The 14,447-nt window shown below is 44.6% G+C and overlaps 1 protein-coding gene across 1 annotated transcript in view; it reads left to right on the top strand.

The window, feature by feature from the left end:
• Positions 1–1,840: 1,840 nt before the first annotated feature.
• The window catches only part of LOC146816469 (uncharacterized), a 396,549-nt gene continuing 383,942 nt past the window's right edge, over positions 1,841–14,447 (top strand). Inside the window, exon 1 of the mRNA XM_085610300.1 lies at positions 1,841–2,825. Within this exon, the coding sequence (XP_085466426.1) occupies positions 1,965–2,825 (861 nt within the window). The 5' untranslated portion in view covers positions 1,841–1,964. The remainder of the gene's footprint in view (positions 2,826–14,447) is intronic.

Below are 14,447 nucleotides of genomic sequence, written 5' to 3' on the forward strand. Positions count from 1 at the left end.
CTATCCAGGTAGTCCATCGGTTGCCAATATTCAGCTTTTCTGCGGTGTCTAATGACGGTGGTGGTTTCAAGAAGGCGGCAGCATTGTAACTATTTATGAGATTGGTTGACATTGAGGGTGGAGTTCTCCCCGACACTGTCTGCTATGCACTAGGACCTGCTTCATCCATACCATCTCTAAGGCCCTGCGATGTGATGGCCTCTGGGTCATCTTGGACAGTCTGTGAAACATTGACCTCCCTCTTGGTCTCCATAGGAGTCCTTTCCTTTCATTTGGAGTTGTTCTGAGCCGCCATCTGGCAGCTTTGGCAGTGTACCGCTTCAAGTATGGACAGCTGTGCAAGCACAACTCTGGGTGCTTCCTCTGTGATCCCTCCCTGCAGTGCAGTGGCATGATGACTCTCTTTAATCAGTACTGGCAAGCAGGTGACAGTTTCTTGTATCTGTATTTCATTGCTTGGAGGTGTGTCCCTTTGTACTGCCTGACACCTGGTTCATCTCTGCCTCGCAGAGCTACTGTTCGCAGAGTTATCTTGCAATTTGCTGTCACTATTTGCTGTTCTTTCAGAACCTGGTTCTTTCCGCCTATAGAGTTATCACTCTGTATGAGTTATATATGGCTTTGAGTTGCGTAATAGCGCTGTACTTCTCTTTGCGGCCTTTCCAGCTGGTTTTCGGCAAACAATAGGTAGGCTTCTCAGCAAAACATTTGTTATCGTTAAATGCTTTTCATGGACTGGGTAAGTGCTTTGACTCCATATACGCCAAATGTTGATTCTTCTACATTTAACTGCGACCTCAACATTTTAACCCTGCATTCACTTCACTCCGCTCTAACGTTTACGTCACAGTTCTACAGAGTCCATCAGGAATCAGAAAGTTTCCATCATTGCAAACTCACATAAGACTACATCTGTGAGCCTCACAGTGGATATTGTGTCCAGTTCCAGAAGTCACGTCTTGAATAAGACCTTGTATCCAGTGCTGAGGCTCATGTCCTGGCATAACAAGCATTGGCATGGCTAATAGGTCTCACCTATGTGAAGTTTATTGGCTTTGTCAATGTTTATTTTCAGCCATGTTGTACAACAGTGCAGCATGCCTAAAAGTAAAACAAAATGTACTATGACATGCTCAAAACTGGCTGCTTTATAGTTTTTTTTGTTTTTGTTGTACTTTCAGCTATGCTGCAAAGCCCTTGTGCAACTGTACAACATGGCAAAGAAAACATTGGCAAAACCAAATAGCTCCATTATTTGGCCTTTCAATATTTTAGAAGCTATGTTGTACAGCTGTGTTGCTGCAGTGCTGCATGGTTAAAAGTCAAACAAAAAAGCGTTATGACGTGCCAGTGTTGACTGCGTCATCGCACTTTTTGTTTTTTACACTTTCAGCCACCGGCACAGCAGTTAGGCTGCTGTAAAACATGGCTAAAAAAACAAATTGAAAACACCAGAAGATTATCTACTGTAGATCTCTCATAGACGAGACTGTAGTGATGGGACATAACAGAGACCTATTGGCTTTGCAAATTCTTGTTTTCCAATTAAAGTATCACGCTCGACTTGTTCTCGCAGTCTGAAGAGCATAATGACTGACTCCTGGATCCATCTCCGCCTACGTCAGTCTCACGAAGCTCACTCCTATTGGATAGACCTGAGACAACCACGAATCGCAGCCCCGTTGCTAGGGTCGAGGTCCTAGTTTATGGCAACCATGCGCCGAGGCCAGCACATATGAACTTTCGGTTCACTTCAAACTCGCACATGCGCAGTTTGAATTGTTTACGACAGTCCCAGATCCGAGGCGCTCGTGTTCACTGCGCGTGTATGTCATGCGCAGAGAGCTCGCGCTTGGAGGGTGGGTTAGAGCGTTCTGTCAACCACGGGCGCTCGCGCACGTAGAACGTAACGGCCGCGGAGCGCACCTGAGGCCGGAGCTGCTCTGTCAGCAGCCTCCGTCGCAATGTCGGAGGCCAGGGAGCCCGTCTTCTTGAAGAAGCCAGGACTCCTGCCGACCCCGCAGTGGCCTGGGAAGTCCGCAGAGGGGCCAGCCCGACGCCCGCCCCTGCTGCCAGTTCCGTCCCATCCTCAGTACCTGCCCACCCACCCACCTGCTCGACGGGCCCTGTCTCCTCCACGCCGCTCTCTGCTGCCCACTCCCGTCTCCCCTCCCCTATCGGACCGCAGACCCCTTTCGCCGCCGCAGGGCTTCCGAGGTCAGTCCCCTCCTCGTCGCTCTCTGTTGCCCACCCCCATCTCTCCACCGCCTGCGGACCGCAGACCGTTAACTCCGCCTGGGGGTTACAGAGTGCCCTCCCCGCCCCGTGGCTATCGCCCCGTCAGCCCCTCAGGTACTTTCAGGACCCAGTCTCCTCCCTGTGCCTATGTACCTCCGTCTCCTGCGAGGGTAACCAGGCCCGGGTCCCCTCCTGGTGGTTTCCGACCCTCGAGCCCTCATGGAGACTATCGATTCCAGTCCTCTCCACACAGACCCCTTTCTCCTGGGGGTCGCAGACCTTCGTCTCCTCCCCGGCGACCTTTCTCCCCAGGATCCCGCAGGCCCCTCTCTCCCCCTGGATCCCGCAGGCCCCTCTCCCCTCCTCATAGACTCCTGTCTCCCTCGTATCGCAATTTGTCCCCACCCCCGGATTACTCTCCATCTGGGCAGTATGGTTCTTCCCGCAGGTCTCCCTCACCGGGCTCTCAGCAGCCTAAGACCCCCAGGCATTATGGCTCATCTCGCAGGTCTCCCTCCCCGCGCTCCCGAAGGTACCCTTCGCCCCCTTCAGCAAGATACCACCGAGAGCCGGAGAGCAGTAGACGGGTGAGTGCACTGTCGTGCCCGAGGGGGGAGGTCACGAATCCGCAGATGAGAGGCGGTAGCAAACGGCGAATCGGGTGTATATGTCGCCAGCTTGGCGCAAGGACAACAGAGATCATTAAAGGCGAACGATTTATAATCCTTAGTAAATACTAACAGTTGGTACGTCTGGCTTAGCAACAGGCGAGTTATCTAGCAAACGAGCATTGGTGAATGCTCTAGGTATCGCCTAAGGGATTAATAAGAGGCGTGGGAGCAGTGCATGAGTGCAGGGACAACGGTGTGTCTGCAGGGTGAGTGGTGCATGAGTGAAGGTTGATAAGTGTCTGAATGCAGAGTGAAAGTGCCTTAATGCATGGTGAAAATCAAATTCAAATAATGTACAGTTGTTTCCTCCAATTAACCCAGGGAACCCTTACTTTTTGTCATGCATTGATTCAATGTTTAAATGGGGAGAACACTCAAACATAAGGCTTACAAAATGTATGCCATAAGTAGAAAAGAAGCATGAGGAAAAGGGACTTATTGCTCTTGCACTTTAGCAATAAAATTGCTATTTATGTAAACTTTGTGTCTGTAGTATCTCCTTTTATAAAACACTTTGGCTGACATAGCATTCTCCCGTTCAAATCAACAGACGCATTTAGCCCAGTTTTAATAGATGTGTTCAGGGTTAGGAGATGAACATTGCATATCTGCCACCGCTGACAGAACATGGAAACAAATGGATAATAATCTACCCACGTTTGCACTGTACTTGATTTATCGATCAATCAAATTATACACCCACTAGAGAAGGAATTTAATAGTAATTTGATATTTTTTTCCACACCATATTTTTCTTCCTCAGATCATCTGCATAGTACTAGTCATATTAAATGTTTTAGATCACCAAACGCATATTAATTGTTTGAGACCTTGACATATCACATCCCACAAGGGAACACACTACACTGTAAAGCCACACATGCTCTAGCAGAATACCTGACTGGATTACGTCAAAACGCAAAGAGGAACGTGCAGGATGCGGCACCTTCAGTTCAGTTCAGTAAATCTTTATTTCTCTGATTAAAAATCAACATAAAAAGTACAAAATACAAATACAATATACAGTGTACAGTATATTTACATTAGATCTGAACCGACGGACATTAACCCCTTCAGTGCCACGCCCTTTCCCCCTCCTGTGCCGGGCGTTGCACTAGTGGGTGGGGTTCATGACGAGATAGTCTCGTCATGGGCACAGCGCAACTGTGCTCCATGACGAGACTATCTCGTCATGGGCACTGAAGAGGTTAAAATCAGGTTAAAAACGAAGCTTTAAAAAGGCACTTTACAAAGGGCACGTTGCATTATTAATTCATCATTATTCAATCACGGGTATTCCTCAATCTTACCGACACTCTCAAGAAATTTACAATCGAGCACAAAGTGCGGGTGTCCACGGCCATTTGTACGAAATTCAGGGCACTCTTGGCTTCACGTATTTTAGCCTCCTTTAGGATATGAACAAGAAATTTGCGACGGGGGATTTGATAAAAGGAACACAGAAGTACAAAATGAAGGGTGTCCTGCGGAGACCTATTGCCGCAGGCACCCTTCTGCTCAACCGTTACTGTGAAACCTGGAGGATAAGCTAAAATGTGGTGTAACAGGTTGAGCCTAAAACGGCACATTAAAAATCTGTCCTGATGATTATGCATTGGATATAAATAGGGCTCCATTCCTGCTCCATTACTCACTATGTGGTGTGCTATAACTGATTTCTTTAAGGAGTCAGTGCTTGCTCTTTGTGCTTCAAATTTATCCAGTAGCTCTCTTTTAATCTGGTGTCTACATGTGGGGGTAATGGAGGTAGGAACACTGAAAAGAGATAGGTGGTCTGTTGAATCCAATGTCTCTTTTATGTACCTCAGCCATGGGATACGTAGGTGGTTGTCCATTTGCAAGCAGTCCCGGGCTATTTGCCTGCTTAGTTCCGCTGCGGGATTCACCCATAACCTGAGCCATAACATAATTGGTCTCACCTTTACCAAGTCGGTGATATAAGGTAACCCCAGTTCTGTGTGTGTTATTTCTGCTGGGGTACCCTGTGGTAGCTTCAATATCCTCCTAAAAAATTTATCTTCCTCCAGTTGCAGGGGCCTTACATCTCTAAATCCCCAGACCTCCGCTCCGTAAATGGCTTTTGCAGTGCTGACCGCCACATACAGATTCATCACCTGTTCCGGCGACCACCTCCCCAGTCTACGAGCAAAGTTATGAATAGCCCCATTTGCCGATACCAACTTTCTGCATCTATCCTCCATTAACAGATCAAACTTTGTATCCCCGTCAAACAGTAGACCCAGATACGAAAAAGAGCTCACTGTTTACAATTTGTGCGACCCTATTTTAAAAGCAAATTTCCTGCTTGGTTTCCTGCCAGCTATCATGACATACGATTTGCTCAAATTTACGGACAAATCTAATTCGTCCATAAACTCCACAAGTCCATTGACCAATTGTTGTAGGCTCACGGCCGTCCTGGCAAGCAGGACGGCATAGTCAGCATACAGTAGAACCGGTATGTGACGATTTCCAGCTTTGGGACAATCCACGTTTAAGGCAACCAACCTTCTCTCCAAATCGTTAATGTAGAGAGAGAACAAAAATGGGGCAAGGATACACCCCTGCCTCACTCCGCTCGTGCAGGGGAAGGTATCCGTGCACCCCCCCTGTTGTGCAGCGGACCCTGGCAGTGGTGTTCCAGTGCAATTCTTTTAAGATGTCAATGAGTCCAGGCTCAATTCCCAGGATGCGGCACCTCATACCCGTGGCACAGACAAACAAGATGGTAAAGACAACCCAGGCCCAGTGCAGATGTAATACGAGGGTAAAATCAGGACACACAGGCTACACAGACATTCATGAGGGTAAAGCCACGTTAGGAACAGTGCAGATGCAATACAAGGGTAAAATCGGGACACCAGCTGTACATAGACAAGAAGATAGTGAAAACCAAAACACAGACTGCACAGGTGGGTATAACCATACCAGGGCCAGAGCAGATGCAATACAGGGTAACATCAGGACACCGTCTGTACAGAAACGGGATGATAGTGAAAACTAGAGGCGCAACTAGAGCCAAATTTTGGGCTGGGGGGGCCTAAGAAAAAATTTCGGGGGGAGGCTGAATCTTTTAAGCCATAGGCAGAGTGGAGCTGCAGGGGCTCTTAGAAGGGGTGAAACACCAGCGAGGCCTCATTAACATGCAAAAGGTCTTTTAAAGACCTGTGAAGTGCTCGGGTGCGGCTGTGTGTGCGCCGGGAAGCTGTCTCAGCTCGGGCTGCCACACGCGACAGGGGGGGGGGGGCCTGAAGCCCTGTGAGTCCAATGGGTGTTGCGCGCCTGGTGAAAACCAATGCACAGACTGCACAGGCGAAATGAATGGTAAAATGATACCAGAGCCAGTGCACATGCAACAAGTGAGTACAACTAGGGTACCGACTGCACAGAGACAGTGATAGTGAAACCAAGAAACGGACTGTACTCAACAATAGGACAGTAAAACCAGGACACAGGAAACATGTAAGGGCAAACGCATCAAGGCAAGTGCAGAGATTCTTCAAGTGGCTAAAAGTATGGCATAGGCTGCACAGATACAAGATGATACTAAAATCAGAACACAGGACGCAGAGACCAAATATGTGGATAACGCCTTAAAACAAGCAACTGAGATGTACTGGATGGGTAAACTGAGGGTGTTTGCTGTTTTAAAATAAGGTCATAGCAAATCCATGGCAAAGACTACACAGATACAAACTGGTAGTAATGCTAGGGCAGAGGCTGAACTGGAAAAACACATTTTACGGCAAAACCAGGACAGAAGCAACATAGATGGATTAGGAGGTTAAAACTAGGGTACTGGCTGCACAAGAAAAATAAAAGTGCAACCATAGTGAAAAACTGTTCAGATAAAAAATGAGGGTAAAACCACAACAGAAGCAATTGAGGTTTACTAGGAGGTAAAACCAGTGCACATGCAGGCCAGAGGGAAAAAAATGCAAAACCAAATTCTCCCCTACACGTAGGCAACCCCGGATAACACTAGGGCGCTGGTTACATATATTGTAAAATCACCAAGCTGTACAGTGTTCCCAAAACGACATGTGAGTTGTACAGTCAGTGCGCATGCAGTATGGCTCTCCAAGCTCCACTCAGATGTGCGTTCAAAGGTGGCTCTCTCTCACCCTCCAATATCTCAAAAGCCATCATTGTTATGAATGGATTCTTTTATCAGAAATAAATTAATCACTTTATATAGAGGTTAACATCTCTTTAAAAAAAACATTAATCGTAAACCAACAGGTATTATAGATGGTGTACTTCTAGAAAGTTTACTACTCGGAACCCATTGTAAATTTGTCCAGTTCAAAGGATGTGCAGTAACAGCTTACTAAAAGAATGAGAAGCGTTGTGATACACACCGTGTCATCCAAGAGTCCTTTTAGTTTCAAGGAGCAAAGTTTGAACTTTTAAGGAAGCAACAGACTACCATTTTATATAACCCCACTGTATTAGAATATCGCACTTACCACATTGCTTTCTGATCGCTTCTGTGGAAGGGGGCTTAATGATTGGTGTGTATGCATGTGAATGTCGACTGCGCTTGGCATTAACAAAGCAAAAAAGCGTATAAAAGCAGCCCAGTAATTTTCAAAAGATAAAAAAAATATAAGGCCATAATACAGAGTGCAGGTGTGTTTATTCTACATAAAAACAACACTTTCATGTTGACAGTGATATATGCCCAAGCAGCAATGAGGGAAATGAGTAGGAAGACCTGTTAAGCAGCTAGACAGGAGGAATAGGGTCAGGCGAGCAATGATGAATGACATAGAAAGCAATAATAACCAGGCAGTAGTATGAGCTTGCACTTTTTAACAGTGAAAGCACTATGCATTTATCTTTAGGTACAATAGAGCCTCCAACCAGCAAAGCCACAAGCTGAGCAACACTGAAAAAACAAATGTGAACAGCCAAGTTTATAATTGCACAAGCAAAACTGCTTACAGATGAAATCCATTGTGTTCGTAATCCCGGAGAAGCATGAAGCTATAGATTTTAAATTAAATATTTACCTGTGACTTGTACTACAAATAAACACACTGCATGGGACCCTGCATGATTGCTGCTTACCAGCAGGAGAACACAGGAATATGATTAAATGGATGTCTGCTTGTGCCCTGGGGGCACTAGGTATTGGTGCTTCGACTGGAGAGTGGAAAAGGAGTAAAAGGCATATCTAAGGATTTTCACAGAGATCAGAACAGCGCGCTGAGCCCGTGGCACTGAGGTAACTTTAAAGCAAGGATGTAACACCTTTATTGACAGCAGAAGTGCTGACACGCTGGAAAGAAGTTCCAGCAAGATGGATTAAACCAGTACTTGGGCCACAGGAAACTGATAAGAGAAGCACAGGAGCAATTACATGAAAGAGTATTCTGGAGCCAATAGAAAGAGAGGAAAGGGAAGTGGCAAGATCAGAAACCAATCAAAAGCAAGGGGGTGGGATGTGAGCCTCTTTTAAGATTTATATAGAATACAATAAATTTCTCAAGCACGGCGCAAACTATGTGCAGGCGAAACCTAAAAAGGTTTACAGTGGAAACAGTATGTGAGAGGAGACTAGACTTATGGTATTCATAAAAGTCCTCCGAAGCAGTGGGTGTGGAACTTTTAGTGTGTAACACATAAACGCACTTTGGGGGGTGGAATGGAGGAAGTAAGAATGAGAAGATGCATTCCAGGTTAGTCTGAAAATGAGTTAAATAAAGGAATAATAGTAAATGATCTCATACACGGTATCTTTGGAGCGTGAGGAAAATTCCATATTCTGATGACGAGGCCTGAGAGAGGTTGCTTAATGCAGCATTTTATTTTTTATGTAAGTGCCTCAAGGAGAAGGAATGCTGGATTGCATAGCCTTCATTGAAGATATTCACTTTATTATTAGTAGCTGGGAATAGAAGTGTGTAGGGCTTTGTAGGCGATGGAGGCTGTCTTAAGTTGTGCTCGTTTTTCAATCGAGAGCCATTGTAGGGTGCCATGGGCAGGAGAGGAGTGGCCACACGCAGCACTGCTCTAAGAGTAACAGGGGACATTTTGGAAGGCTAGTGAGGAGAGTTCCCATAGTCCAGCCTAGAAGGGATAAGTACTTGAACAATGGTCTTTAGGTTTAGCTGCCTTACTCCTTTAAGAAGCCTGGGTTGGTAACTTGAACTTTTGGCCATGACAACATTTTTACCTTGTTGATTATCATCAAGTCAGTTTACAGCTCAGAAGAGTACAAGATCAATCTACAATTGCACCTGCAAATTAGAACCTATTAGCAGGAACATTGTTTTGGAAGGAATACGTTTTAGTTTATGATGCACAGCTTTGGCAAAAAAGAAAGTGGCATGAGGATGGATTTGCACGTCACAGTGCATGTATGCACCTATAGAATGATGTAATATATATACCGAAGACTAAACCCTTTAGGGCTAGTAACTGAACCAGGATACTACATAAAATGATGCACGTGCAACTATACTGGTTAAAAACAAAAATATTTACTGATCCAAGATGGCAGGCTCCACACGGAGTAGGAAATGAGAAAAATCTGCTTGTTTGACAGTGCTTTTCTGAAAGCAGTGGCCTACTAGCTGCTTCTCTTGTCCCAGTGGTAATTCCTCGTTCTTCGTCCTCCAGACAGTGCTGCAGCTAGCTGCTACTCTGCTTGCAGTGGTAATTCCTCGTTCTTCGTCCTCCAGACAGTGCTGCAGCTACTTCTCTGCTCCCAGTGGTAATTCCTCATTCTTAGTCCTGTAGAGAGTCTCTCTTCATACATCCACTACAAACCAAAACACATAGGTAAAAACATTGTCATTTACAATGCCAATAGCTCTAACTCTCAAATGCGGGACCTGTTGCATTGCAAATTGTTTTTCTTTCATTCAGTGTTGTCGGAAGAAGGCACTCAGAAGTGGCTCATCCAGGTGAACTAAGGTTGTGATAGCACTACTACTGACGAGGTGGCAGAAACCTGCAGACAATCAATTGTAATCACTTTGATATGGGTCGTTTTCTAAACCCTTTGCTGATAAGCGATCAAGTAATAAATCATGTTGATCGCCTCAGTTGTAATATTGACATTTCCTATAATTAATATTTGATTATTGCGAACGTTTATCAGATAGCTTAACTTAGTTTCTCCCCGAGCCAACACCACTGTGTGGAGCTCCATAGAGTAGTACAGACAGTGTGAAATGGTGAGTATAGCCGTTAAAGTTAGATGACTGACTGCAATTACCAACCAGACTGAGAGGATGCTAGTCTGATTCAGAACAAGTAGGAAGCCTGGAATAATAACAGAACATCGCAGCAAACATTTCTCAATCAAGCGCCTGGTATCTTGTCACGGGTGATAAGCGCTCTATTGATTGAAGATATTGAGCGTTGTACTTCTGACTGTCTCAGAGGTGCTGGTAAATTGGCTATCTCTCACAGACCACCATTTTGTCTGTAGTCTTAAATCGTTGTCCTTTCTTAACAAGCATTTGCAATGCAATGGTCTCGGCATAGTTAAAGTTAGAGCTGTTGGCATTGCTCATGACATTCTTGTATGTTTTTGTTTTTAAAACATTTAAAGAAACGGCATTGTTATTTACAATGTCAATAGCTTAATCTCTCTCAAATGCGAGACCTATTGCATTTGCACCCACACACAGAGCCACCCACACACAGAGCCACTCACATATAGCAACCTTTAGAACAGCTGATGGATTTGCCTTGAATTTGATCCGTCTAGTTTCCTGCAACTCATTGGGGCAGGTTTGGGGCGCGAACTCCGCTGTATCATTGTCCCACTTACCATCACCCAGCTCACCTACTTGCGCTGTTCAGCCCCGGACGCTTATCCACCCAGCAGCAGTACCTCTTCCTATTGCTTCTCATGTCTCGGGGGACAGCAGCAGTTCGTTGCTAAACACAATGTGAGGACCCTCTTGTATAAGGCAGCGGCAGCAAACTGTCACAACAGCCTGCCCCTGCCGGGGACAGTGCTACAGACAGTACAGAGAAACAGACTTCGAATAGTTCTTCCTTGTATACCAAGATGGCGCTCTATTATGTCAGAGTACCATTGACTAGCTTTCTATCACAAACGTGTCCGATCCTTTTAAAGAAACGAAGATGCACCCAACGTACTACACAATTAACGATAATGCTTCAAGGTATAGAAAAAGTTTAATCTGGTTGTGGTTTGGCTAGAGATATTTATATCAAATTATGACAGTGTAGTATTATAAGACAAGAACTATAGGTTTATCTAATGTACTATTGTTTTATTTTCAATTAAACCATTTTGACTTCACGGATTACTAAAATATCCTGCTAAAGACACCTTTGCAAGATGGCCGTCATTCAGAAGATTGTAGATTGCCGGCAACCCTGGGAATAAACTTGCCTGTCTGCATTCTCATTTTAACATAGGTGCAGCCGAGCTCTAGGACAATATTCGAAAAATAAATCAGATGAGGCAATTTCCTTTGTTTTACAACATGTTTATTGTTCCTTAGCGAGAAACACAATTATTGAGAGAAAAAAGAAACACGGTCCAATTCTTTATGGAAGTTTGAGCGTGTCGTGTGCTAAAATGCACAAAGGCGAAAAAACAGAGGCAGCACTATGCTGCAAATGGGTCTCTAGTCATACTTTAATAGTGCCAATTGTTCGTCGACAAAATTACAATATGTATGCTCTCTTTCCCCTTACACATTGAAACAAATTCTCCCAATTGGTACTTTGGTGTCTTCGAGGGCTAGCCTATCGGGAGGCGTATACTGTAGTGGGCGATGCGGGAATCGTTGAGGGAATCGCCCTGAACACCACGCGTTTCTCCCAGGTCAAGCAGAAATACCTCGGAGAAACGCAGCGGCATTTTCGGATTGGGGGGCGTGTTTTTCTTTCTCTCCTCTTCCCATTGGCTGGAATGTTTACATTCCAGAGGAGAGAAAGAAAGTAAAAAACACGCCCCCGAATCTGAAAAAGACGGGGCTTAAACGGACAGACGCCCCTCTCTTCCAATGGCTGGCCTCCGTTTAGGAAGCCAGCCAATGGAGAAGGGCGGGTTCAAGCCCCGTACTAAAAAACGTTAAATCTCGCGAGCGAGACTGCGCAAGCGCAGCCTTCGCTAGCCGAGACCTAAAAAGGACACAGCTGCCTTACCTTACTAGCAACATATTTCAGTCATGTAAAGTTTATACTGACTTTACATAGAGGAATGGGTGTTCTTCATGACTTTGCCCTTAGTCTTTACAGAGTTTTAGTGGTACAGCTTGGAACATTGGAAAGAAAGTCACAAGCAGGGAATAGGTCCGAGGTACAAATAAAAAAATCTAAAAAATCTAGACTTAAACGTTCAGCTCGTAAGCAATCTATTTCTGTTGCGGGAGTTATAGCATGAATTCTCCCCTTTTCTGACCTTTCACCCGACCTACGAAAGATTAGTCCGCTCCGTAACCATCAGGAAATATTCCAAGACCTATCTTTTCAGGCAATTTCTAGTCTTGTCTTACATGTACAAATTGCCGTAAGAGTAAAATGCTATAGTGACAGCTTTTATTTCAAATGTAATGCTTGAGTATTTGCCCGCTTTTTTCACCCTAATTTATTCTTTGTAGTTCTTGAAATATTTTATTGCAATGCGCCCTAACACCTAAGCCGCAGTATAAAAGCAAGAAAGAAATCAAATGGGAAAGGTTATTGCTGACTCTGGCCTTTAAAAAAGAAACTAAAACCGTGTCTTAGTATTTGGAAGATGGCTCCATCATTATTTGCTTTGGGTATGTGCATGGAGCCTGAATGCCTATTTAGGATATAGTGAAGCACAAGCACATATTGTCTAGGCTACTTATAATTAGTTTTTTGTTTCCCAAATAAGACTACTGACTCGGTGCTTTACAATTTTTGTAAACAACAGTCGTAGAAGACTAGTGATGAGATTGGAAAAAAAAAGTACACTATAGAAGTAAAATCTGGGAAGGTACTATAAAGTACTACGATAATGGCGGTTTGAGTTAATTATAGCTGAGTTTAACATTGGGATAAGGTGTAGGGTTGTGAAATAAATATATTTTTAAAATTTATTGCACGAGGCTGACAATGTTGCAGAAATCTACTTGTCCTGCCAAGATATCTGCTTACGCCACCCACTCCTTAAATCACTTAGATATGTCGGCAGAGAAAGAACCTGTACTCCAACCAGTGCATCATACTGTGCCCTGTATTTCAGATGCAAACGCAATAATGCAGTGCGTGGTGATGCAGCCTTACATGCAACAGTTGTACTGGCTACTTCACATTGTGCCCTTCACTCACTCAACAGCCAGTTTGCTTATTACAGATTTTCCTACAATCAGAAATATTGCCTAGAGGTAGAGTGCAGACCCAGTTTATTTATTACACTGTCTTTTGGACAGACTTACGCAGACTAAGCCATGCAGCACAGAAGGGTATTCTCCGCACTTGGGACAACTTATTGCTGTTGTGCTGCCATTTACTCACGTTTGATGTTCTGCCTAATATTTTTGGATGGCCAGAACTCCATTTCTTGACAAGAGTAGTTGAACTCAACACGAGGAAGAAAAATCACTTAGCAAAGAAGCTCTGGTGCTCTGGTACAGTATCAATTTTTAGGTCTGGCTCAGGCAGCGATTGCATTGTTTCTTCGAAACATGCTATATCTAGGATTTGGGCTTAAAAAATGCCCATCTTTATCTTTGGTTCTTGTTGCTGTACTTTAGAAATGCTGGTTTTTCTTTGGTAAATACTCTTAGTAGTCCTTCTTTTTAATTTTGTATCCTTCCGTGAGGACTCCTCCTCTTCAGGTTATTTATATTTGGGGAGAACTACTTTTTTTTTAGTTGCCTGCCTCTTTGCTCGTTAACTGTTCTGTTTACTAGTGCAATGAATCTTCGGTCGCATCATTTGCTTGCCTTCGATTTATCTCCAGTGCCTCCCCATCACCCCTTCCACAACACTGCTCAAAGGCCCTCACCGCTCCTCCTAGGCCACTGCTATTTGCTTGTTTTTTCTTTTTACTGTACAAACTTTATTTATATAGCGCACCTAGCCACGGGCTGGGGAAAACGAAGCAAACATCCCATTGTCACAGGATGTTGAGCCTGACCGCAGACTATACCCAACTCACCAGTCGGCAGCTCTCACCTCTCCACCATATCCTTTGCCTATCCTTGTTGCAGGGTGCAGCACCATATGTGGCTAAAAGAGGTCCCAGGGGACAACTAGTGACAGCCTGTGGTACTCCACCCTCACATCGCTGCTTCTTTTAACATGTAGTCGGAACTGCCATTTTCACTTCCAGCGCTACGGTACCATTGCAGGTGTACTGCATAAAAAAAAAAAAAAAACACAAGTTATTTATTTTATTAAGATGGGGAGGGCATATCTATTAGATGGGTAAAAAACACATTGGTATTTATAAGGCCAATAGCTCCAACCCCAACAAATGTGAAACCTATTGCATTTCCACTTCCCCTACCAAACGCCAGAGGGTTCTCGATCACTGGGGAGGGTCTG

Source organism: Triturus cristatus, chromosome 6 (assembly GCF_964204655.1).
Source record: "Triturus cristatus chromosome 6, aTriCri1.1, whole genome shotgun sequence".
Taxonomy (NCBI): domain Eukaryota; kingdom Metazoa; phylum Chordata; class Amphibia; order Caudata; family Salamandridae; genus Triturus; species Triturus cristatus.